The 26,782-nt window shown below is 48.8% G+C and overlaps 1 protein-coding gene, 1 non-coding gene and 1 pseudogene across 4 annotated transcripts in view; all 3 read right to left on the bottom strand.

Moving 5' to 3' along the window:
* The window catches only part of AGK (acylglycerol kinase), an 85,976-nt gene that overhangs the window by 7,323 nt on the left and 51,871 nt on the right, over positions 1-26,782 (bottom strand). For all 3 annotated transcript variants that reach the window (XM_063928970.1, XM_063928969.1, XM_063928971.1), the window contains exons 8-11: positions 18,048-18,142; positions 6,760-6,829; positions 4,784-4,863; positions 4,179-4,236 (exon numbers count right to left, since the gene is read on the bottom strand). In XM_063928970.1, coding sequence (XP_063785040.1) covers positions 4,179-4,236; positions 4,784-4,863; positions 6,760-6,829; positions 18,048-18,142 — 303 coding nt within the window. The remainder of the gene's footprint in view (positions 1-4,178; positions 4,237-4,783; positions 4,864-6,759; positions 6,830-18,047; positions 18,143-26,782) is intronic.
* On the bottom strand, positions 23,191-23,305 carry LOC134938688 (U5 spliceosomal RNA). The gene has a single exon (XR_010181197.1). It is a non-coding gene; the product is annotated as a U5 spliceosomal RNA (small nuclear RNA).
* Positions 25,095-25,180, bottom strand: LOC134938791 (U5 spliceosomal RNA; annotated as a pseudogene).

Here is a 26,782-nt window from a genome sequence, read left to right as displayed (position 1 = left end):
TATCCTGGCACGCCTGCGTTTTTCCGCACACTCCCAGAAAACGGTCAGTTTCCGCCCAGAAACACCCACTTTCCGTCAATCACACTCCGATCACTTCAAAGATGTAAATTCTAAGTTCGGCCGTGAGTAAATCTACTAAGTTTTGTGCTAAATTACTTAGCGCATGCGCACTGCGTACCATGCGCATTTTCGCCTTAATCGCTCCGTTGCGAACAACTCGGAATGACCCCCCATGTGCACTGCAATCTAATTTGCAGTGTAAAAATAAAGCAGCCAGTTTTTACCCTGCACTGGAACAAAATAACCCACCCAAATCTAACTCTCTCTGCACATGTTATATCTGCCCCCCCTGCAGTGCACATGGTTTTGCCCAACTGCTAACAAAGTTCCTGCTGCCATCAACTCAGAATTACCCCCTATGTCCTAATTTGCAGCCTAGTAACTGAAACTATGGACGGGCAAATCATCCCTCAGCGTGTAAAGGAGACTGAACCCCCCCCTAGGCCGCTCCCACCCTAACTTGCCGAATCTCAAAGCCTAATCTTCTGATCTTTAGCAGAGATAACCTGTACCTGTGATTCTGAATAATTGGGGTGGGGGAAGAGGGGGTGTGACAGGACGATACCGTACGGAAACACTCGCAGCTTCCGCGTCCCGTTGACTGCGCACAGAATGGAAGGTCAAGCCGCACGAGGCCTGACCACATAGGGGATTCCCGCTTACCGTCAGTAACCGCCTGTTACTGACTCCACCCACTGCGCTGTGGGCGGGTTCTCGCTGCCACCACCAAACTCCTAACCTGCCGTGGCGTTTGGAACCACGGTTCTGCTCTGTATGTGCCGACGCACTGCTTTACCACACCTGTGTGGTGTCGACGAATCCCCACTAGCCACTTGCTAGGCCTCTACCGGTAGCTGGCGGAAGGCGGAGCTTGGAGACGTCAGGTGCTTCCCTGGACAGCCGGAGAACGGGGCTAGGTTTGGCCTAACCCTGTTGGTCACAAGATGAAGCAGTCTTCTTGAGGCAAAGGTGTTTATTGCTCAAATAACCTTTAAAAAGGCTCCTCCCTATTGCTAGGGGCAACAGCATACAATCAAGATCTTTTCAGCAGAAGAAGATGTTACAATACACCATCCTATGGGCCAACTGCCCTTCTTTTATCCCTCTCCAAGACCCCTTACCACAGGGGGTAAGCCCGCCCTGTGGTGTACAACCAATCAATGTTTACCCATGAGCTGTGCATGCTCTGGTCTCATGCACACCTAACATTGTTCCCTATGGACAGTGGGGAGTGGTCGGTCTCCTTTGACGCTCCTACCTTGGAGAATCGGGATACTCCCCGGTGCCGTCCAGTCTGGCTGGGGGGAAGTTTTCCCTCCTAAATCTGACTTCCAGAAACCTGCCCGGGACCCCTCTCACTGCCTGCAGCCTGGATTTGGGCTCCAGAGCTGGGCAGTCGGGCTCCCCGGTCCAGGTTTCTTGGCACTACGGCTGATCTCCATGGAGCTCCAAGAAACCACTCAGCTTGTTTTATAGCTAAGCTGCTTCTCTTTCTCCCTGTACCCTTTGGAACTGTGAGGCTGGATGGGAAAACATTCCGTTTTTGGGGAAAGGGTCTGGGAGAATCCATCAGCCTGCACAGCTATGGATTCCCCCCTCCTGGGACACACAATCAAGTAAGTGCACTTTCTCTTTAAATATATTACATTTAAAACCACACTGTACATTGCTGAGCCTGTGCCTTGCACAGACTCTACATACTCAGGCACTGCAGTGCCTTCCCTAGCCCTGCAGCCTGGCTGCTAGGGCTCTCCCTCTCAGTGCTGGAGGTATGGGGCTGGCTTCCCCTATCCTCCAGCCTGCCTTCCTGCCTCTGGGGTTCCAGGGAGCTGGCTCTCCCTGTCCCCCCAGGGTGGCACTAACCAGTGGCCTCGCCGCACGCAGCGGCGCACCCCCCTGTACCTAAGCCCGGTGGCCCGGGACACTTGTCCCGGCCGCCGTGACTCTGGCTTTGTTGTAGCGCTGGGGCGCCGGGAGCGTAGCTCCCGGTCCCCAGCGCTCATCAGCCTGCTTGCCCGCCTAATTCACCCACGCCGCTAGGGAGCCGGCTAGCCCGGTCTCCCATGAGCGGCGCTGACTGTCTTGTGGCCTCGCTGCAGCGTCCGGCGGGGAGCCGGGCTGCAGCGCACCCCCCTCGCCGGCTAGCAGCCCGGGACATCCGTCCCGGCTGCTGCGGCTGGCCACCTGTGCTGGGCTGAGGCGCTGGGAGCAGAGCTCCCGGCCCCCAGCGGCGGCTCTCACAGAGAGCACTGCAGCGGGAGCCGAGCTCCCAGCCGCAGCGCTCACCCTTCTCCCCGGCGCGCACACTCCAGTGCACCCGGGGCTACACTGACCGCTGCCGGGAGCGGAGCTCCCGGACTCCGGCGGTCAGCGGCTGCCTCCTCTCCCCCGGCGCGCACACACTGCTGAGCGCGCCGGGGGGCTGTTCTCCCTGCCGTGGTCTCCGGAGGGGTCCGGGACCACGGCACATATTAAAATACATTCCTTAAACATTTTTTACAACACGGCGCCTAGCGCCCAATACATTTTCAAATCTGGCGCCAAGCGCCCATTGTCCCTTAAAAATGGCGCCGGGCACTAGGGGTTAACCCCTTCAGTGCCGCAGGCGGCCATTTGCCTCGTGGCTGGGGCTCTCCGGCCACAGGGGGGTTTAGCCCTTACACAAGATTAACAAAAACAATGAGTGGAACATAGGGGTCTATGGGAGTAATTCAGACCTGATCGTTAGGCTGCGTTTTCGCACAGCGGGCGATCAGGTCCAAACTGCGTGTGCGTATGCACCGCAATGCACAGGCGTGTCGCACGGGTACAGAGCGGATCGCCGCTCAGCGATGGATCCATTCGCACGGGCGATCGCAAAGAGATTTACAGGAAGAAGGCGTTTGTGGGTGTCAACTAACCGTTTTCAGGGAGTGTCTGGAAAAACGCAGACGTGTCCAGGCGTTTGCAGGGCGAGTATCTGACGTCAATTCTGGCCCCGGACAGGCTGAAGTGATCGCAGCGGCTGAGTAAGTCCTGGGCTGCGCAGAGACTGCACAAGATCTGTTTGCACAGCTCTGCTACACATGCGATCGCACACTTGCACAGCTAAAATACACTCCCCTGTGGGCGGCGTCTATCTCAGCGCAGCAGTGCAAAAATCGCTGCCCAGCGAATAGGTCTGAATTAGGCCCTATGTACTAATCCTTGGAGAGAGATAAAGTGCCAGCCAATCTGCTCCTAACTGCCATGTTACAGGCTGTGTTTGAAAAACGACAGGAGCTGATTGGTTGGTACTTTATCTCTCTCCAAGGCTTAATAAATTGACCTAATAGAACTGTAACACAACGCTCAGCCGAAGTTTCGCTGTAACTGAGCTGCTGGGAAAAGGTGCCGGGAAATGTGTCTGAGCAGTAACTGATAAACTATACAGAAGTGTAAAACATTACCTTCTACGCTAATGAAACAGAGGTCCCCGCCACGCTTTATAAGCAGATACGCAATAAGACAAGTCTGCGATCCCCGGGCATTTAGGAATCTGACTCAGCAGTCCCACCTTTACGTCGCAGGAATATAGCTCTGTTATATATGGGACAATACCCTACCCTCTCCTGCGTGTAATTTACTGTAGCACCTGCAGGTGTCACTCTCCTTACTGCTGCTAATGAGAATATTTAGCTGGCAACCAAAATCTATCCAAGCGTAGCAATATACAAGAGGAGGAACCTACTTAAAGTTATTACAATTACCTAGTGATAAAAAGTGTGCAAATACCCCATACTGCTCTTCTCCAAATGGCGCACTGTGTCGCTCATTACTACAGAAAGCGTATTATTATTGTGTGATATCCGAAATGGAATTCTGGATTTGCAGGACCACTACACGGCACCCTATAATGTATATGTGTCCGTATTTCTATGTATATAGCGATAGCTGAATGTTAATGAAGGTGCCGCATAATTCTGCATCATTAACCAGATCAAAACAACAGATAACACTGAATCGTAGGCTGCAGTCGCACTGTCGGACATGGGGTTAATACATTGCAGTCATCTAACCGCTGGCTAGTTCTACTGTGGCTGCGATGGTTTATAGGGCGGCAGGGAGCCATGTCCTAGATAACAGAGCCCAGATGGTACCTTAAGTGTGCTGAACAAATGAGCAGCTCTCGTCTTCAATGGCCCCAAATACCAATATCTGTAAAAGGAAGATTGTGATTGACAAAGAGGGAACAATTACACTCGTATTACCAGACAATGACATTACATGTAATAATATATTTACAACAGACATGTCCATTTTGTGCCTTCCAACTCCCACTACACAATACTGACCTATCTACACCGTGCTGTCGCCCCAGGCCAGTGCCCGATGCACGACATAATTACGAGTGGAAATAAAGGGACTGAACCGGTATCTATGGGTGTTGTATAGAAAATCTGCATTGTGTAGATAGCCATTAGGTCGACATGTCTTAGGTTGATGGAGTCAAAAAGTCAACAGCTGGTAAGGTTGACAAGGTCACATGACAAAAGTTGGAAAAACATAAAAAACAACAACAACTTGTGTTGACCAATACCATGTCGATATTTTGTACCTATCGACCTTAAGCACTGCCTACCCTTTACTACACAGTACTTGAAGCAGGTGGTGTCACTGGAATGCCCCTGTACCCGGTATGTAGGGGTACGGGGGGTGTAGGGGATTCATAGCGCTGTCGTCTCAGCGCAGTACGTGAACTTACTTGGTGGATTTCGCAGCGGCATCCCGGTAACTTCCCCATCTCAGGCTGGTCACGGCAAACACAGGCTGCTCGTTCTCTCCCTGAAAGGCCGCAGTGGGGAAGGAAAAGACAATGAAGGCGACAGACAGAAGAAGAAGACGAAACTCTGCATAAATAAGTGATAACAGCCCACGGATCCAGCCAGCGATGTGATTAGTGTTTATTGGTTGTATAACCTTTATTTTACCTAATGCAATGCGATTATTCCCTTTGGAGCTTTTGCTCACCGTTATCTAGATCAATAAAAGTGCTATTATATACACTGAATTAGAATTACAGTTGAATGAAAGGTTGAGCTGAACGGTAAAACGCTCTTATTTAAGTCAATTTACAATTACCAAGTATCTCAACCGGCTAATACCTAGAACTCCCCACACTGCTCCTTCCTCAGGCGTTAACGCGAAGGCGGGGATGGGTTAGGGGAAGCCGCTATGCTCCAATGGCGGAATGGGATAAAGAATGTACAGTATGGATGTCCTGTCTCGGTGCGCCTGTTGCAGCGGAAGCCGCCATTTTGTGCTGAACTAGAAAGCCAAAACGTGACGCAGGTCCTGTGTGTTCCTCTATTGTCATTACTGACTAGGCAACTCATACACACAAGGTACATAAGCAAGCCTAAGTGCTGGACAGCACGATTGGCGTAGCGGTTAGCATTGCTGCCTCACAGAGCAATTCCAACCAAGGCAATATATGTGTGGAGTTTGTATGTTCTACCTGTGTTTGCATAGGTTTCTTTTCTCTGGATTTCTGCCACATTCCATAAACATATACAGGTAGGTTACTTGGCTATTGGAAAAAAAAACCCTAGCGTGTAACAGTGTCCATGTGACAGGGGATATATATTATAATTCTGGACGGTCTGTCCCATCTACAACATGCATGCCCAGTAGTAGCCAGGGTGCGTGAACGGGTTTAGCTGGTAAACAGGGCAGAGCGGAGCAGGATAGGATTGGAGTGACAGAGGTTGTCGGACAAAGCGGAACAGAGCGGGGAGGTCAGGATGGAGTGGAGTGGAGGGGGGGGGGGGGGGGGGGGAGGCGAGGTGTGTTAAGGGATGGATGATTGGAGAGCAGCTGAAAGAGGGCAGGACAAGAATGGGGGGCAGGGGTAGATTGCGTTGACCTGACATCCAGGTCCCTTTACTAGTATGGTTCTCAACCTCCACTGACTTGACCCAAATAACACTCTTCATTACTTATTGCGCCTCTATATAATCAGACTTAGGGGGTAATTCAGATCTGATCGCTGGCCTGCACTTTTTGCCTTCTTCCTGTCAATCGCCTTGCGAACGGCAGTGCGTGGATCCTTCGCACCATCCCGTCGCGGGGCACAGACTTCCATTGCAGCCGTGCGACGAGCTGACGCAGTGCGTTGCATACGCATGCACAGTTCGGATCTGAACGCCCGCTGTGTGAAAATGCACAGCAGCGCTCAGATCTGAATGACCCCCTTAGCTATTTATTGTTTTAGGAGATAGAAACCAGCTCCACCTCTTACTGGCTGCATTACAGCTGTCAAACTTTCCCTGGCATGGCGTTACCCTGCACACAGCTGCCTGTAGGCATAGTTATGCATGCTAATGGGTGTGATAACGAATTTCGCTGTCGTCACTGACAACACAAAGAAACGTGGCAACAAAAAACGTTCAGCCTGGGGAGAGAAGGAGCCATGCAAGCCATGCAAGCAGCCATGAGAAAAAGGTTTTGTGCAACTGCAAAGAAATAATAAACCGGTTATGTTCTTAGGTATAAAACCTCTTTCCCGGGGACAGTTCCGCTGGCGTATGGCTACAATTGGAACTGCTGGTGCAGAGTCCCATGCTGACTTGCTGTGATCTTGCGAAGTGGCGCAGGTACACGGTGGAGTGTTCTCAGGGGTTATGTTCTGTGCACAAGATAATAACAATATGTGATGTGTCTCCTCTGCTGGCCACCTACCTTTATTTGCAGCACATCCAGTGGAACGGTCTCTCCTTTCAGGATGGACAGTGTAGCATCGGAGATGTGCCTGAAAGATAGATATTGGAGGCGATCAGGATGGAGAGGAGAGCTGCTCTGGAGCTCCCCCTTGTGGGAGATAGAGCTGGTGCACTGGAAACATCTTAGGCATACAGGGGCTGATTTTGAGGCACATGCAAGTCCAAATGTGGCTGCATCTCATGAGATTTAGCATACTGCGCATGCAACGCACCAGACGTAGCCGATTCTGAGTCGTGTGCACATCAGTCGCCTCTCACCGACAGCTAAATGTGTGCTCACACGTAAGAGAAGCGTTTCTTGAGCGAGTTGCAACATATTCCGCGTTGCACGACACTTGCGGACGCAATCTTATGCAATTAGCAAGGGGTAGGCTTAAGTGTCGTTGCTAGTGGTTACGGCCGAGCTTATAGCCGGAGGGCTGGGGGCGACGCAGCCGTGGAAATGTGGATAGTTGCATAGGTTTACAATCACTGTTACATGGGAATCACGCCCTCAGTCACTTAGGAAAGGTGGTCGCGACTTGGCGCAAAAAGGAACAGCCAGAAGACACAAAAGAAGGTAAGTGACTGCGGCTGGAGTAAGAGAGATACAGAGGGGCTGAGGCTGAAGACTACTAGGGGAAGGGGTTGAAGAGAACGGTTTGGATGGGGGGGGGGGGGGGGGGGCTTCCTGGAATATACCCAAAACTGGCAGCATACCATGGGGCATACTTATGTCTGCCCACCTGACCTGGGCGTAAATAAAACAATAGAATGAAGGAAGGTTAGATCAAAAAAACCTAAAGCCTTTATCCACAGGACTCTGGCTAATGTCCACGTAACGCAGTGAATGTCAAAAAGATCCATTTCCTAGCGTCTTGCAGCCGCAGCACAGACGCATATGTCACACGTTGGCCAGAAGTAATTGCTTGCCAGCTTCTGACGTCAAATACAGCCAACGCACCAAGTTTCACACACAACAATAAAATAACAAGCATTGCTATGTGCGCTCTATGCGTCCTCTCTGCAGTCTGGTCATTAATGACATGAAGGATGCAGAAATAAAATAAGTGAAATTGCAGAACACCTTTCAAAGCCTCCAACCCAAAAGCCTGAATAATAACCATCTTCTGTAATGGCTGTGCCTTTAATTCTGAGAAAGACGAACGTCAATTAGCCCTGGCGGGGGGAAGACAAAAACTTTTCCCAGACGATTGTTTTGGCTGTAGAATTAGACAGAATTCATATCTGTATAGGTCAAACAAGGAGAAGCAGACAGGGGCCAATTAAAACTTTACAAGCGCACAGTCATTTGACAAATCTCTAAAGGCTAAGTCGCACTGGCTTGTAGGCTCTGCTGCGTGCAGGCACGTACGTGTTTAAGACCTATTTATAAGCAATAAAATGCAAGAAAAGAACCCGTCTCCGCCAGCAATCCACAACTGTGCTTCGTTATTGGAGAACAGAATGAACAGACTAACGATGCCAGGAGAGGTGCGTACGGAACAGTCAGATACATGGACAGGAAAGATGAACACGGGCTAGCGTGTTATACGGGGCAATACAATATATTCCCCTGTACCCTGAAGAACTTTGTTAGCTACACTTAATATACATTAAACTCACGGGAAAAAATGCTGACAGCTCTGGCGGGTTTTAGCATACTGCGCCTGCGTCAAAGTGAGGACTGCGAATGAAAGAATAGTGGGCGGGACAAGCTGACACATGCAGGTGCAGGAATCTTCGGCATATACAGGTGGATTCTCGTATTAGCCGTCGCCATGCGCAAAATGCACCACCGAGGGATCCGGTCTGAAGATCAACAGTGTCTAGGTCGACAATGTTTAGGTCGACCACTATAGGTCGACAGTCACTAGGTCGACATGGATGGAAGGTCGACAGGGTTTCTAGGTCGACATGTGCTAGGTCAACAGGTCTAAAGGTCGACATGAGTTTTTCACATTTTTTTTCTTTTTGTAATTTTTTCATACTTAACGATCCACGTGGACTACGATTGGAACGGTAATCTGTGCCGAGCGAAGCGGTAGCGGAGCGAAGGCACCATGCCCGAAGCATGGCGAGCGAAGCGAGCCATGCGCGGGGACGCGGTGCACTAATTTGGGATCCCGGTCACTCTACGAAGAAAACGACACCAAAAAAAATTAAAAATCCTCATGTCGACCTTTAGACCTGTCGACCTAGCACATGTCGACCTAGAAACCCTGTCGACCTTCCATCCATGTCGACCTAGTGACTGTCGACCTAAACACTGTCGACCTAGACACTGTCGATTTGATGAACCACACCCACCACCGATGCGTCAAACCCAGCCCCATCAAGATAGAAAGCTTGGTCACAAGTGCAGAGAAAGCTCGCCTACCCCTCACACGCTAATATATAGGGGCCCTCTGTCTGCCGTAGACTCTGATATACCCTCACAGCTGAACACGGCCACCCATCTGCTTGGCGGAGTATTATCGGCAATGACAGGAGTGACAGGAAACGAGCGCAGTCACGGGTGAGCTTCAACCCTTGAGGTTGTTTGTTTGATATATTTTAGCTTCACAACTCCTATAATATTAAGCCTTCTTTGAGTAAAAGCCTCGCACATTACAGGTTTTCTAAAAAGGAAAATAAAATTATTGCTTTGAAGATTACAGGTTGGGGGTCGGAGGTCAGAGGCCAGGCACAATGGCTGCTTCCAGACAGAACATAAAATAAAGAGACAGTGGAACGCAATCATCCACACACTGGGGTATATGCAATTGCGGTCGAATTCCCGAAATTGTCGAATTTCGGGTCATTTTCGACCAAAAAAAAAAATTCGCCTATGCAATTCAGTGCTTTCCGACCAAAAAACGGACTTTCAAAATTCGACTTTTTGAAATTCGAATTTTTGCAAATTCGACTTTTCTGCAATGATATAAGTGCTGCAATTCGACCAAAGCATATTCAATTCAAGTTTGGAAATTCGACAGCAGTGCTTTTAGACAGCAAATTCGTCATTTTCAATCCGCCACACTTTGGAGGGTGAAAACAAATAAAAAAATTTTAAACATGGTTTTTTTTGTGTTTTGTTTTTTGGGAATAGCAGATCTATTTATATTAGAAGGGATTAGGTACTTTTTTTTTTTTTTTTGGAGGCACAAATATTATTTATAATTTTTTTTAAATATTTTTTTTTTTAATTTTTTTATTGCTGGAACGGTACAATCCGAAAAAAAAATTGCGTGGGGTCCCCCCTCCAAAGCATAACCAGCCTCGGGCTCTTCGAGCTGGTCCTGGTTCTAAAAATGCGGGGGGAAAATTGACAGGGGATCCCCCGTATTTTTAAAACCAGCACCGGGCTCTGCGCCTGGTGCTGGTGCCAAAAATACGGGGGACAAAAAGAGTAGGGGTCCCCCGTATTTTTAACACCAGCATCGGGCTCCACTAGCTGGACAGATAATGCCACAGCCGGGGGTCACTTTTATGCCGTGCCCTGCGGCCGTGGCATTAAATATCCAACTAGTCACCCCTGGCCGGGGTACCCTGGGGGAGTGGGGACCCCTTCAATCAAGGGGTCCCCCCCCCCAGCCACCCAAGGGCCAGGGGTGAAGCCCGAGGCTGTCCCCCCCCATCCAATGGGCTGCGGATGGGAGGGCTGATAGCCTTTTGTGATACTTAAAAGATATTGTTTTTTCCAGTAGTACTACAAGTCCCAGAAAGCCTCCCCCGCAAGCTGGTACTTGGAGAACCACAAGTACCAGCATGCGGGAGAAAAACGGGCCCGCTGGTACCTGTAGTACTACTGGAAAAAAATACCCAAATAAAAACAGGAAACACACACCGTGAAAGTAAAACTTTATTTCTTACGTCGACACACACATACTTACCTATGTTCACACGCCGACATCGGTCCTCTTCTCCATGTAGAATCCAGGGTTACCTGAAAAAAAAGATCAATATACTCACCTCAGCCACGGTCCAGAGATACATCCACGTACTTGTAGAAAATAACAAACCGCAAATACCCGACCAAACGGACTGAAAGGGGTCCCATGCTGACACATGGGACCCCTATCCCCGAATGCAGAGAGACCTGTCAGTGACAGCTGTCACAGAAAGGTCTCTATAGCCAATCAGGAAGCGCAACTTCGTTGCGCTCATCTGATTGGCTCTGTGCGTCTGAGCAGACAGCGCATCGCACAGCCCAGTCCATTATATTCAATGGTGGGAACTTAGCGGCTAGCGGTGAGGTCACCCGCCGGTCAGCGGCTGACCGGCGGGTGACCCCCCCGCTAGCCGCTAAGTTCCCACCATTAAAAAGTAATGGAGCGGCTTTGCGATGCGCTGTCACATCACAGACAGCGCACAGCCAATCAGATGAGCGCCACGGAAGTAGCGCTTCCTGATTGGCTGAAGGGACTTCAGTGACAGGAGTCACGTGATGTCCTGGCATTCGGGAGAAAGGGGTCTGATGTGAAAGCATTGGACCCCTTTCTAGTCCGGTATGGATCGGTGTTCGTTTTTTTGTTTTGCCAAGTACGTGGATTATCTCTGGACCTGGATGTACCTCTGGACGCTGGAAGGTGAGTATAATTTTTTCACAGGTACCTCGGATCGTCGGAGACCGTGGCAGTCGGCGTGTCAACATAGGTAAGTATGTGTGTGTCGGCGTATGAAATAAAGTTTTACTTTCACGGTGTGTGTGTCCTGTTTTTATTTGGGTATTTTTTTTCCAGTAGTACTACAGGTACCAGCGGGCCCGTTTTTCTCCCGCATGCTGGTACTTGTGGTTCTCCAAGTACCAGCTTGCGGGGGAGGCTTGCTGGGACTTGTAGTACTAATGGAAAATAAGAATTTACTTACCGATAATTCTATTTCTCATAGTCCGTAGTGGATGCTGGGGACTCCGTCAGGACCATGGGGGAATAGCGGGCTCCGCAGGAGACAGGGCACATCTAAAAAAGCTTTTAGGTCACATGGTGCGTACTGGCTCCTCCCCCTATGACCCTCCTCCAAGCCTCAGTTAGGTACTGTGCCCGGACGAGCGTACACAATAAGGAAGGATCTTGAATCCCGGGTAAGACTCATACCAGCCACACTAATCACACCGTACAACTGGTGATCTGAACCCAGTTAACAGTATGATAACAAAACGAAGTAGCCTCTGAAAAAATGGCTCACAACAACAGTAATAACCCGATTTTGTAACAATAACTATGTACAAGCATTGCAGACAATCCGCACTTGGGATGGGCGCCCAGCATCCACTACGGACTATGAGAAATAGAATTATCGGTAAGTAAATTCTTATTTTCTCTAACGTCCTAGTGGATGCTGGGGACTCCGTCAGGACCATGGGGATTATACCAAAGCTCCCAAACGGGCGGGAGAGTGCGGATGACTCTGCAGCACCGAATGAGAGAACTCCAGGTCCTCTTTAGCCAGAGTATCAAATTTGTAAAATTTTACAAACGTGTTCTCCCCTGACCACGTAGCTGCTCGGCAAAGTTGTAATGCCGAGACTCCTCGGGCAGCCGCCCAGGATGAGCCCACTTTCCTTGTGGAATGGGCCTTTACAGATTTAGGCTGTGGCAGGCCTGCCACAGAATGTGCAAGTTGGATTGTACTACATATCCAACGTGCAATCGTCTGTTTAGACGCAGGAGCACCCAACTTGTTGGGTGCATACAATGTAAACAACGAGTCAGTTTTTCTGACTCCAGCTGTCCTTGAAATATATATTTTTAATGCTCTGACAACGTCCAGTAACTTGGAGTCCTCCAAGTCGCTAGTAGCCGCAGGCACCACAATAGGCTGGTTTAAGTGAAATGCCGAAACCACCTTAGGGAGAAATTGAGGACGTGTCCTCAATTCTGCCCTGTCCGAATGGAATATCAGATATGGGCTCTTGTATGACAAAGCTGCCAACTCTGAAACTCTCCTGGCAGAAGCCAGGGCCAACAGCATGGTTACCTTCCATGTAAGGTATTTTAATTCTACCGATTTTAACGGCTCAAACCAATGAGATTTGAGAAAATTTAGAACCACGTTCAAATCCCACGGTGCCACTGGAGGCACTATTGGGGGTTGTATATGTAGTACACCTTTGACAAAAGTTTGTACTTCAGGCACTGACGCCAATTCCTTCTGGAAGAAAATTGATAAGGCCGAAATTTGAACTTTAATAGACCCCAATTTTAGGCCCATAGACAATCCTGCTTGCAGGAAATGTAAGAATCGACCCAATTGAAATTCTTCCGTTGGAGCCTTCTTGGCCTCACACCACGCAACATATTTTCGCCAAATGCGGTGATAATGTTGTACAGTCACTTCCTTCCTAGCCTTAATCAAGGTAGGAATAACTTCCTCTGGAATGCCCTTTTCTTTTAGAATCCGGCGTTCAACCGCCATGCCGTCAAACGCAGACGCGGTAAGTCTTGGAACATACAAGGTCCCTGCTGAAGCAGATCCCTTCTTAGAGGTAGAGGCCACGGATCCTCCGTGAGCATCTCTTGAAGTTCCGGATACCAAGTTCTCCTTGGCCAGTCCGGAGCCACCAGTATCGTTCTTACTCCTCTTTTCCGTATAATTCTCAGTACCTTTGGTATGAGAGGCAGAGGAGGGAACACATACACTGATTGGTACACCCACGGTGTTACCAGAGCGTCCACAGCTATTGCCTGAGGGTCTCTTGACCTGGCGCAATACCTGTCCAATTTTTTGTTGAGGCGAGACGCCATCATGTCTACCTTTGGTTTTTCCCAACGGTTCACAATCATGTGGAAAACTTCTGGATGAAGTCCCCACTCTCCCCGGTGAAGGTCGTGTCTGCTGAGGAAATCTGCTTCCCAGTTGTCCACTCCCGGGATGAACACTGCTGACAGTGCTATGACATGATTCTCCGCCCAGCGCAGAATCCTTGCCGCTTCTGCCATTGCACTCCTGCTTCTCGTGCCGCCTTGTCGGTTCACGTGGGCGACTGCCGTGATGTTGTCGGACTGGATCAACACCGGCTGACCCTGAAGCAGCGGTTTTGCCAGACTTAGAGCATTGTAGATCGCTCTTAGCTCCAGTATATTTATGTGAAGAGACGTCTCCAGGTTTGACCACACGCCCTGGAAGTTTCTTCCCTTTGTGACTGCTCCCCAACCTCGTAGGCTGGCATCCGTAGTCACCAGGACCCAGTCCTGTATGCCGAATCTGCGGCCCACTAACAGATGGGCAGTCTGCAGCCACCACAGGAGAGACAACCTTGTTCTTGGTGACAGTGCTATCCGCTGATGCATGTGCAGATGCGATCCGGACCATTTGTCCAGCAGATCCCACTGAAATGTCCGTGCATGGAATCTGCCGAATGGAATCGCTTCGTACGAAGCCACCATCTTTCCCAGGACTCTTGTGCATTGATGTACTGACACCGTTCCTGGTTTTAGGAGGTTCCTGACAAGTTCGGATAACTCCCTTGCTTTCTCCTCCGGGAGAAACACCTTTTTCTGAACCGTGTCCAGAATCATTCCCAGGAACAGCAGACGAGTTGTCGGGGTCAATTGAGATTTTGGAAGATTCAGAATCCACCCGTGTTGCTGAAGCACTACCTGGGTTAGTGCTACACCGACTTCCAGCTGTTCTCTGGACTTTGCCCTTATCAGGAGATCGTCCAAGTAAGGGATAATTAATACGCCTTTTCTTCGTAGAAGAACCATCATTTCGGTCATTACCTTGGTAAAGACCCGAGGGGCCGTGGACAAACCAAACGGCATCGTTTGAAACTGATAATGACAGTCTTGTATCACGAACCTGAGATACCCTTGGTGTGAGGGGTAAATTGGGACATGCAGATAAGCATCCTTTATGTCCAGGGACACCATGAAGTCCCCTTCTTCCAGATTCGCTATCACTGCTCTGAGTGACTCCATCTTGAACTTGAATTTCTGTATGTACAGGTTCAAGGATTTCAGATTTAGAATAGGTCTTACCGAACCGTCCGGCTTCGGTACCACAAATAGTGTGGAATAATACCCCTTTCCCTGTTGTAGGAGGGGTACCTTGACTATCACCTGCTGAGAATACAGCTTGTGAATGGCTTCCAAAACCGACGTCCTTTCTGAGGGAGACGTTGGTAAAGCAGACTTTAGGAACCGGCGAGGGGGAAACCTTTCGAACTCCAGCATGTAACCCTGAGATATTATCTGCAGGACCCACGGGTCCACTTGTGAGTGAGCCCATTGATTGCTGAAAATCTTGAGTCGACCCCCCACCGTTCCTGGGTCCGCTTGTAAAGCCCCAGCGTCATGCTGATGGCTTTGTAGAAGCCGGGGCGGGCTTCTGTTCCTGGGCAGGGGCTGCGTGCTGCCCTTTCTTACCCTTTCCTCTGCCTCTCGGCAGATAAGACTGTCCTTTTGGTCGCTTTTTATAGGAGCGAAAGGACTGCGGCTGAAAAGACGGTGTCTTTTTCTGTTGTGAAGGGGTCTGAGGTAAAAAGGTGGATTTGCCGGCAGTTGCCGTGGTCACCAGGTCCGAAAGACCGACCCCAAACAATTCTTCTCCTTTATATGGCAATACTTCCATATGCCTCTTGGAATCCGCATCACCTGACCACTGTCGCGTCCATAAACTTCTTCTAGCAGATATGGACATCGCGTTTACTCTTGATGCTAGAGTACAAACATCCCTCTGAGCATCTCGCATATAAAGAAAAGCATCCTTTAATTGCTCTAGAGTCAATAAAATACTGTCCCTATCCAGGGTCTCAATATTTTCAGTCAGAGAATCCAACCACACTACCCCAGCACTGCACATCCAGGCTGAGGCTATTGCCGGTCGCAGTATAACACCCGTATGTGTGTATATACTCTTCAGTGTAGTTTCCAGCCTCCTATCTGCTGGATCCTTGAGGGCGGCCGTATCAGGAGACGGCAACGCCACTTGCTTTGATAAACGTGTGAGCGCCTTATCCACCTTAGGGGGTGTTTCCCAGCGCGCCCTAACCTCTGGTGGGAAAGGGTATAATGCCAACAACTTCTTTGAAATTAGCATTTTTCTATCGGGGGTAACCCACGCTTCATCACACACATCATTCAATTCCTCTGATTCTGGGAAAAATACAGGTAGTTTTTTCACCCCCCACATAATACCCCTTTTTGAGGTACCAGCAGTATCAGAGATCTGTAACGCCTCCTTCATTGCCGTGATCATATAACGTGTGGCCCTATTGGAAAATACGTTTGTTTCTTCACCGTCGACACTAGATTCATCTGTGTCGGTACCCGTGTCGACTGACTGAGGTAAAGGACGTTTTACAGCCCCTGACGGTGTCTGAGACGCCTGAACCGGTACTAACTGGTTTGCCGGGCGTCTTATTTCGTCAACTGACTTTTGCAGTGTGCTGACATTATCACGTAATTCCATAACTAAAGCCATCCATTCCGGTGTCGACTCCCTAGGGGGTGACATTACCATCATCGGCAATTGCTCTGCCTCCACACCAACATCGTCCTCATACATGTCGACACACACGTACCGACACACAGCAGCCACACAGGGAATGCTCTAATCGAAGACAGGACCCCTTAGCCCTTTGGGGAGACAGAGGGAGAGTTTGCCAGCACACACCAAAAGCGCTATAAATGTATAAAAACAACCCTAGAAGGTGTTGTTTACTATATATGCGCTCTTAATATATAAATATCGCCAATTTATGCCCCCCTTCTCTTTGTTACCCTGTTTCTGTAGTGCAGTGCAGGGGAGAGTCCTGGGAGCCTTCTTCACCAGCGGAGCTGAGCAGGAAAATGGCGCTGAGTGCTGAGGAGAATAAGCTCCGCCCCTTTTTCGGCGGGATTTTTCTCCCGGTTTTTAAGAAACTGGCCTGGGTCAAAATACATACATATAGCCTTAATGGGTATATGTGATGTATTTCTTTTGCCACTAAAGGTAATTATATTGCTGCCCAGGGCGCCCCCAGCAGCGCCCTGCACCCTCCGTGACTGAGTCAGTGAGCCGTGTGACAACAATGGCGCACAGCTGCAGTGCTGTGCGCTACCTTCATGAAGACTGTGGAGTCTTCTGCCGCCTGTTTTCCGGACCTCCGTTCTGCCGTCTCTTCAGCGTCTGTAAGGGGGATCGGCGGCGCGGCTCCGGGACGAACCCCAGGCTGACCTGTGTTCCGACTCCCTCTGGAGCTAAGTGTCCAGTAGCCTAAGACTCCAATCCATCCTGCACGCAGGTGAGTTGGAAATCTCTCCCCTAAGTCCCTCGATGCAGTGATCCTGTTGCCAGCAGGAATCACTGAGATTGAAACCTAAAAAAAAACTTTTCTAAACAGCTCTTTAAGAGAGCCACCTAGATTGCACCCTCTCGGACGGGCACAAAAACCTAACTGAGGCTTGGAGGAGGGTCATAGGGGGAGGAGCCAGTACGCACCATGTGACCTAAAAGCTTTTTTAGATGTGCCCTGTCTCCTGCGGAGCCCGCTATTCCCCCATGGTCCTGACGGAGTCCCCAGCATCCACTAGGACGTTAGAGAAAAAACAATATCTTTTTATTATCACAAAAGGCTATCAGCCCCCCCATCCGCAGCCCATTGGATGGGGGGGGGGACAGCCTCGGGCTTCACCCCTGGCCCTTGGGTGGCTGGGGGGGGGGGACCCCTTGATTGTAGGGGTCCCCACTCCCCCAGGGTACCCCGGCCAGGGGTGACTAGTTGGGTAGTTAATGCCACGGCCGCAGGGCACGGCATAAAAGTGACCCCCGGCTGTGGCATTATCTGTCCAGCTAGTGGAGCCCGATGCTGGTGTTAAAAATACGGGGGACCCCTACTCTTTTTGTCCCCCGTATTTTTGGCACCAGCACCAGGCGCAGAGCCCGGTGCTGGTTTTAAAAATACGGGGGATCCCTGCCCAATTTTTCCCCTGCATTTTTAGAACCAGGACCAGCTCGAAGAGCCCGAGGCTGGTTATGCTTTGGAGGGGGGATCCCACGCCATTTTTTTTTTTTTTTCGGGTTTTTCCCGTTTTTTCCCGTTTTTTAAAATCGCGGCAAAATCCGCCAAATCGTCCGATTTTCGCCCGCGATTCTGGCGAATCCGTTTTTCATTGAATATGGTGAATTCCGGAAGCCACCTTCCGGAATTCACCTGGCGAATTTAGTCGAATTAAAAAACGGCGAAAAATTGCCGCGATTCGCCGTGAATTGCATATACCCCACTGACTGTTGGGGTGTACAGTAGGTCTGAAGTAATAAGGCATGGCGACATCAACTATGAAAAGCTGTAATCCCACTTACTGTACTTTGTTGTCACTCTGGGGGTAGAGGGTGCGGCTGAGCGTGTTGGTCACACCTAGCGGGATGAATCCAATGGCGATCTTACTGAAGACATCCTGCAAATCAAGATGATATCGGTGTACAAAATGCAGCGTAAAGGGAGTATACAGTATGTCACAGCAGCAGAGGGATGGAAGCTGGAGAGATAACTACTCAGGGTCTTTATGGAGCTAACAGTTTAGGACCAAGAGTCATATACAAGGGGGGCTTATTCCTGCAGTGGTATCAGCAGTGGCCATCCCTACCAAGAGCAACCAGAAGACACATTTTGTTGAGATAAAATAAAAAAATAACAACCTACATTTAATATCTATATTAATAAAATAAAAAATAAGAATTTACTTACCGATAATTCTATTTCTCATAGTCCATAGTGGATGCTGGGACTCCGTAAGGACCATGGGGAATAGCGGCTCCGCAGGAGACTGGGCACAAAAGTAAAAGCTTGAACTAGCTGGTGTGCACTGGCTCCTCCCCCTATGACCCTCCTCCAAGCCTCAGTTAGGATACTGTGCCCGGACGAGCGTACATAATAAGGAAGGATATTGAATCCCGGGTAAGACTCATACCAGCCACACCAATCACACCGTACAACCTGTGATCTGAACCCAGTTAACAGTATGATAAACGAAGGAGCCTCTGAAAAGATGGCTCACAACAATAATAACCCGAATTTTGTAACAATAACTATATACAAGTATTGCAGACAATCCGCACTTGGGATGGGCGCCCAGCATCCACTACGGACTATGAGAAATAGAATTATCGGTAAGTAAATTCTTATTTTCTCTAACGTCCTAAGTGGATGCTGGGACTCCGTAAGGACCATGGGGATTATACCAAAGCTCCCAAACGGGCGGGAGAGTGCGGATGACTCTGCAGCACCGAATGAGAGAACTCCAGGTCCTCCTCAGCCAGGGTATCAAATTTGTAGAATTTAGCAAACGTGTTTGCCCCTGACCAAGTAGCTGCTCGGCAAAGTTGTAAAGCCGAGACCCCTCGGGCAGCCGCCCAAGATGAGCCCACCTTCCTTGTGGAATGGGCTTTTACAGATTTTGGCTGTGGCAGGCCTGCCACAGAATGTGCAAGCTGAATTGTACTACAAATCCAACGAGCAATCGTCTGCTTAGAAGCAGGAGCACCCAGCTTGTTGGGTGCATACAGGATAAACAGCGAGTCAGATTTCCTGACTCCAGCCGTCCTGGAAATATATATTTTCAGGGCCCTGACTACGTCCAGTAACTTGGAGTCCTCCAAGTCCCTAGTAGCCGCAGGCACCACAATAGGCTGGTTCACGTGAAACGCTGAAACCACCTTTTGGAGAAATTGAGGACGAGTCCTCAATTCTGCCCTATCCGTGTGAAAAATCAGGTAAGGGCTTTTATAAGATAAAGCCGCCAATTCTGAGACACGCCTGGCTGAAGCCAGGGCTAACAGCATTACCACCTTCCATGTGAGATATTTTAATTCCACAGTGGTGAGTGGTTCAAACCAATGTGATTTTAGGAACCCCAAAACCACATTGAGATCCCAAGGTGCCACCGGGGGCACAAAAGGAGGCTGTATATGCAGTACCCCTTTGACAAACGTCTGGACTTCAGGCACTGAAGCCAGTTCTTTTTGGAAGAAAATCGACAGGGCCGAAATTTGAACCTTAATGGACCCTAATTTTAGGCCCATAGACAGTCCTGTTTGCAGGAAATGTAGGAAGCGACCCAGTTGAAATTCCTCTGTAGGGGCCTCTTTGGCCTCACACCACGCAACATATTTTCGCCAAATGCGGTGATAATGTTTCGCGGTTACATCCGTCCTGGCCTTTATCAGGGTAGGGATGACTTCTTCTGGAATGCCTTTTTCCTTCAGGATCCGGCGTTCAACCGCCATGCCGTCAAACGCAGCTGCGGTAAGTCTTGGAACAGACAAGGTCCCTGCTGGAGCAGGTCCTTTCTTAGAGGTAGAGGCCACGGGTCCTCCGTGAGCATCTCTTGAAGTTCCGGGTACCAAGTCCTTCTTGGCCAATCCGGAACCACGAGTATAGTTCTTACTCCTCTCCTTTTTATGATTCTCAGTACTTTTGGTATGAGAGGCAGAGGAGGAAACACATACACTGACTGGTACACCCATGGTGTTACCAGAGCGTCCACCGCTATTGCCTGAGGGTCCCTTGACCTGGCGCAATATCTGTCTAGTTTTTTGTTGAGACGGGACGCCATCATGTCCACCTTTGGTTTTTCCCAACGGTTTACCATCTCTTGGAAGACTTCTGGATGAAGTCCCCACTCCCCCGGGTGAAGGTCGTGTCTGCTGAGGAAGTCCGCTTCCCAGTTGTCCACTCCCGGAATGAACACTGCTGACAGTGCTATCACATGATTCTCCGCCCAGCGAAGAATCCTTGCAGCTTCTGCCATCGCCCTCCTGCTTCTCGTGCCGCCCTGTCTGTTTACGTGGGCGACTGACGTGATGTTGTCCGATTGGATCAATACCGCCTGACCCTGAAGCAGGGGTTTTGCTTGACTTAGGGCATTGTAAATGGCCCTTAGTTCCAGAATGTTTATATGAAGAGATGTTTCCATGCTTGACCACAAGCCCTGGAAATTTTGTCCCTGTGTGACTGCTCCCCAGCCTCTCAGGCTGGCATCTGTGGTCACCAGGATCCAATCCTGAATGCCGAATCTGCGGCCCTCTAGTAGATGAGCACTCTGCAGCCACCACAGAAGAGACACCCTTGTCCTTGGCGACAGGGTTATCTGCTGATGCATCTGAAGATGCGATCCGGACCATTTGTCCAGAAGATCCCACTGAAACGTTCTTGCATGGAATCTTCCGAATGGAATCGCTTCGTAAGAAGCCACCATTTTTCCCAGGACCCTCGTGCACTGATGCACTGACACCTGGCCTGGTTTTAGGAGATTCCTGACTAGCTCGGATAACTCCCTGGCCTTCTCCTCTGGGAGAAAATAGGATTTTGGTACTTACCAGGTAAATCCTTTTCTTTGAATCCATAGGGGGCACTGGAGTACTCTTGGGATATGGACGGGCGGAGCCGAACAAAGGCACTGAATATTCAAATTTAGGACCCTCCCACCCCTCCATATCCCCGAGTACCTCAGTGTACTGTCTCAGTGTTTTTTACTGAGCGAACAGGAACGATATAGAGAGGTTGACAATGGAGAATACCTATAACATAACGGACAACAACAATGTTGACCCATAACCTTACTGTCAACTAAACAGTTGACACCATAACCGATAGAACTTTATAATTTGAACCAATCGGTGAAAATGTGTTACCATAAGCTCCTCTGAGCTTAATATCAATCAAGTAAAACTTGTTACCCTAAGCTCCCTTGAGCTTAAAACAACCCAGGTAAAACTGCTCTGGGTGGGCGTCCAGTGCCCCCTATGGATTCAAAGAAAAGGATTTACCTGGTAAGTACCAAAATCCTATTTTCTTTATCATCCACTAGGGGTCACTGGAGTACTCTTGGGACGTACCAAAGCTTCCCTCGTGGGCGGGAGAGCTGTTTGATACTTGTAACAGTAGGCAGCCCAAAGCTAGATGCTGATGGCGCCACCATTTATAACGTGTAAACGTGCACAAACATGGTGCACATGAAGGCTATATAGCCGCGTTTTAGACACTCCACGACCCACTGGGTCTGACATTCCCACAGACCTGTGGGATGAGCTATTACTGACGCAGGCGATTGTAACTTAGCCTTAAAGTAAACCTGACTTGTAGTCATTATTATTACCCAACTGGATAATGTCTGCTAAGAAACTGGCTAACCCCAGTTGGCAGTATCATAGAGAACAAACAACGTATTCATATCACGTACTGTTGACGTTCGGGACATATATAAACGCGTAATGCGTGTACCACATTCAGAATTCTAGAATGTGCTGTCCACACAGGAAACCCCTATTGGTATATTGATGTGAAGAATACGAAAGCGTGATTCGTCCGAAGATCTGCTTTGTCATGAGAAAACTCAAATACGGTGGCTTGGAATACAAGGCACCCAAATATGAAAACAAAACCCTTGCCGAAGCCAAGGCTATAAGAAAATTGTTTTCCAAAGTGAGAAACTTAATTCCCATTTGTTGAAAGGGTTCAAAATATGAAAACTGTAAGAAATCTGAACCCAACTTCAAGTCGCCTGGCGCTGTAGGTGGGATAAATAGAGTGTGAACTTTGATGACACCTTGTAGAAAGATGTGTACAGACGCCAATAGAGGCAAACGTCTTTGACAATAAGTTTATCACACAGATACCTGCACTCTTCGTGCAGATCAACGCAGTTTTCCATCCCACCCCGTTTAACAGAATACGGGTTACTTGAAGGATGATGTTGGAAACTTCCGAGGTTTACAACCTATGTAAGCACACGAAATTTTGTAAAAATGAGCTGCCTTAAACGGCTTACTATTTCGTAACATGGTTAGTATAACCGATACTGTAATGCTCAATTTCTTAAGAGGGCGTTTGCACCCTCACCCCGTCAACCGCAGCTGCGGTACATAGATAATAGGTACATAGGTAACTATGGGTAAACTAACGTTCCCTGATGTAACAGGTTGGACGTATTATGAGCGGGCCAAGATCGTGTGCAAGTATTCCTTGAAAATTCGAGAAGCAAACTTCTCCGAAACCCATGAGCTACCACCAGTATGACTGTGACAAACTGTCTTATGAGCCGTTTTGACAACGGAGAGAGCAGCGGAAACTGGTGGAGCCAGATACACGATGCTGAATGACCACATGAATGTGAGCGACTCCACCGCCACTGCCCTTGTGATCTGTTTTGTACACATACTGAGCTTTTGTAATTGTGGCGAGATGCCATCATGTATACTTGAGGGTAACCCCCTTCTGTGGACTCACATATGAAACACCTCTGGATTTAATGTCCAGTTTTCAGGATCCAAATCCTGACGGGTGAGATCCTCTGTCTAACAGATGTCCACTCACGTAATGTGACATTTTCACATAATGGTGTTCTAAGCCATTGAGGATTTGAGTCACATGCCGCATTACCATGCGGCTTCTTGGTTCTCACTGGTTGTTGTGTATGCAACTGCCGTTGCCTTGTTTGACTGCTTAAGGCCAGCGTGAGACAGGCATCAAACATTTACCTGAAACTCATGGTTGTTCCTCTCCACAGAAATCTTTAGTAAAAGGCAAAAGATTTATTCGTTCTGAAGAGAAACCAGAGTATATACCTGGTCAGACTGAAAGCGAATCATGTATTGCATTGTAAAATGCACAGAGTTCTAGGACCTTTATCGACAGCAATCTGTCGTGTTTTAGAACCTTTGTTGCTGATTTTAACTACAAATCCTGACCCTCTGCGACTGTCGTCCAGAGTATATGCACCCTTTTCCCTCTGTGGGAAACGCGAGTGAAGGGTGGCGAACTAAATTGAAAACACATCTTTATTCTTAATAGGTGAATACACCAATGTACCGCTAGTGTGCGTGTTTTGCACTAATTACTAGACGTACATTTGTTATTGCTGGTGTAGTAGGTAAAAGTCTTTGATTTATAATCTTACCTAGGAATTGACATCGTTTAGACGGAATTAGATGCGATTGTTTTCGAACTTGATCTGCTACCGCAGTATACCTTAGTAGCGCAAGTTAGAGGAACTTTGTTGAGACAGAGTTCTTATGAGCAGATCATCTAAGGTAGAGAAACTCTGTTGAGACAGAGTTCTTATGTGAGATGAGCTATCCTCCCCAACATAACTTTGGTAAATACCCGAGGCGATAAGCAACGGTAGACCCGAAATGGATAATGGTTGTGGCGATTTGCAAACGCTAGAACCCGTGAAGATCAAACCGGAATGGGTAAATACGCATTGTGAAGATCAAGTGCCATTATGCCACTTTGTGCTCCAATAAACAAATACTAACCGCAGAAAATTCATTTTCCCACTGCAGTAAGTGACCTGCTGATTGAGATTGCGACAGAGCCGTCTGGTTTTGCTCAAACAGAGGGAATATGTAACCCTGACTCTGTTGGTATACTACTGCTTGGATTATAAAGACAGCTGAAACCCAGCAGAGACTAAATGGCAACCTGCCAAACCGGTCGACAGAGCCAGTATTGTCCTTTAATCTGTAAATAGCTGAGACATCCATGAATTGAAGTCTGGAAACCCCTCAAAGTAACATGTAAAGACGCGCTTCCACAATTGGAAAAGAGGTCATCAAACCACTGGCTTGCTGACTGTAGCGTCCTGACGTTACAAGGCGTGACTGTTTTGTACACCCGCCTTTGAAAAACGGAAGTCTAAAGGGATTAAACGCCGGTACCAGTATTCCGTTTTGATACTGGATGCGGTAATGGCTGAATATCAAATTTAGGACCAAACAAGCTCTGTCCTAGTCGTGCTGAACTAGCTACGATGAAAAACAGGCGTTAGTAGAGGCTTTACAGATATACTCTGCAGCTTCTTTTAACAGTGATCTCATAGTTTCCATACCTAGAGACTAATGACCCAAATGTATCCTGGGTCTTTAAAATGTTTAACACAGACGCATTTGCCAATGGCGGATCGCGTTATTTTGAAACGATTAAATAGTGGTCAAAGTCCACTAATATTTTCTAAAACAAATGGAGGCCTTGACTCACTGGTTTTTAGCAATGTATGTTGCCCAAAACCCCCGCACTATATAAGTGCTGGTGTAATGCACCCTTCTCACTCGAAGTTTCTGCATTAACCCTGGTACCCAAAGGAACTTGGCCCTTTGAAAAGACTATCTTTAGTTATAGCAGGCGGAGTACTTCCGAGACTCCGATGTTACCGCTGTTTTAATTTGAATTGCCAATGCTTAACATAGGACCGTTAAAAATTATTTTTAGTCTGCGCTAGAGCCTTACTAGCTATGCAGACTGACACCACAATAGGCAACAGACAGACACTTGCACTACTTGTTGAAGTTCTTTTGTGTCATATATATATTTTTGTTGCTGAAAAGCATATTAAGGCCAGCCGTAGCCAGGCTATGAAACACATGGTTATTTCTCTCTACGGACCTCTTTAGCAACAGGCGAAAGATTTATTAGATCTGAAGAGAAACCAGAGTATTCTTTATGTGAAAAGCAGTTCACATGTGCAATCCGAACTACATTCCCACTAACACCCCCTTTGCCTCTGGTGGCTTAGAGATGTAGGGCAGGAATGTTCTAGAATTATAAACTGGAAGAAACTGTAATGATTAAAAATGGCCCCCATGCCATGCATACCCTGAAAAGCACAGGACCTGCTGCAGTGTTAATATATATAGACATAATAGCCTATTATACAGGTAATATAGGCTTAATAGCCTATTAAAGTGTGATAATCACATTCCAGTTAATAGAACACTTATGACATCAAATGGCAGCCTACAGAAACAGGAAGCATGCCATCCATACAATTAGAAACATATTTTAGGACATGCTCTGTGAAAACTATGTCTTATTAACCCATGCAGCCTTGGTGCTGTTGCTATGGGTATTTACTCCCCCTTACCCCCGGTAGTCTCCCCTATGTTACCTGCAGCGGGAACGGGTGCAGGGAGAGCAGGGGAGCGCTGTGTATAGCGCCGGGGAGCCGTCCGGAAGAGCGGGCGGCGCCATGTATCATCAGCGTGCGGTGTCAGCGCTGGAAGAGCGGCCGGCGTCTGTGAGTGACGTGCGGCCGCTCTGTGCATGTTAGAAAGCGGGTACTTACTGTGGCTCGGGCGGCGCCTGTCCTACCTCGGTGCCGGGTAATCAGCGCTGGGAGAGCGGCCGGCGTCTCTGAGTGACGTGCGGCCGCTCTGAGCTTCCAGCGTAGTTAAGCGGGGCATATCAGCGGCGGCTTCAGCGGCGGCAAACCCCCACACAGCAGGGCGGCAGCGTGAGCTGACCGCCCTGACACCCCACCATTAGGACATGTGCCGCACCTCCTGTACGCTCCGTCCAGCTTGTGACGGGGCTTTCATCCTGGCTGTGACGGGGCTTTCTGTAAGCTCCGTCCAGTGTCAGACTGACTTCCATAGCGGCTGGGCATAGTGCGTATGAGCTCCCCCTGCTGTGCAGCCGGACGGAGCTCCGTATGCGCAGGAGGCATTAACCCCTACATAGCGGGGCGGCAGCCTGCGCTGACCGCCCCGTTTCCCCCAGCCTACCTTTCTGATCATGGCTGACGACTGCCTCAGCTCTGTAGTCTTGGCTGTGGCGGGGCTTTTTATGTGTAAGCTCCGTCCAGCTCCAGTCAGCTTCCAGTAATCTATGGCTGCGACGGCTTCTTTGTGCAAGCCCGTCCAGCTTTTCCTGGCTGCTCTTTGTAGAAGCAGTGGGCTGTCTGTGGCTGTGAGGGTGCTCTTCGTGAGGACCGACACGCCATGCTGTCTGTGGCTGTGAGGGTGCTCTTTGTGAGGACCGACACGCCATGCGCTGCCCGTGCAGCGGCACTATCCCAGACCCATGTTTTTCCAGAACTGGGAAGGGATGTGCTAAGTGTAAAAATAAAAATTAAAAATAAAAATTAAAAATAAAAATCCAAGTGTGGCTATACCACAAGCCGATGTTCGTGCTGTGAGCACCGAAAAAACACTGAGACAGTACACTGAGGTACTCGGGGATATGGAGGGGTGGGAGGGTCCTAAATTTGAATATTCAGTGCCTTTGTTCGGCTCCGCCCGTCCATATCCCAAGAGTACTC

The sequence above is a fragment of the Pseudophryne corroboree genome, chromosome 6 (assembly GCF_028390025.1).
Source record: "Pseudophryne corroboree isolate aPseCor3 chromosome 6, aPseCor3.hap2, whole genome shotgun sequence".
NCBI classification, from domain to species: Eukaryota; Metazoa; Chordata; class Amphibia; order Anura; family Myobatrachidae; genus Pseudophryne; species Pseudophryne corroboree.
The sequence above is the reverse complement of the archived record's forward strand: the minus strand, read 5'-3'. Positions and strand labels throughout refer to the sequence as shown.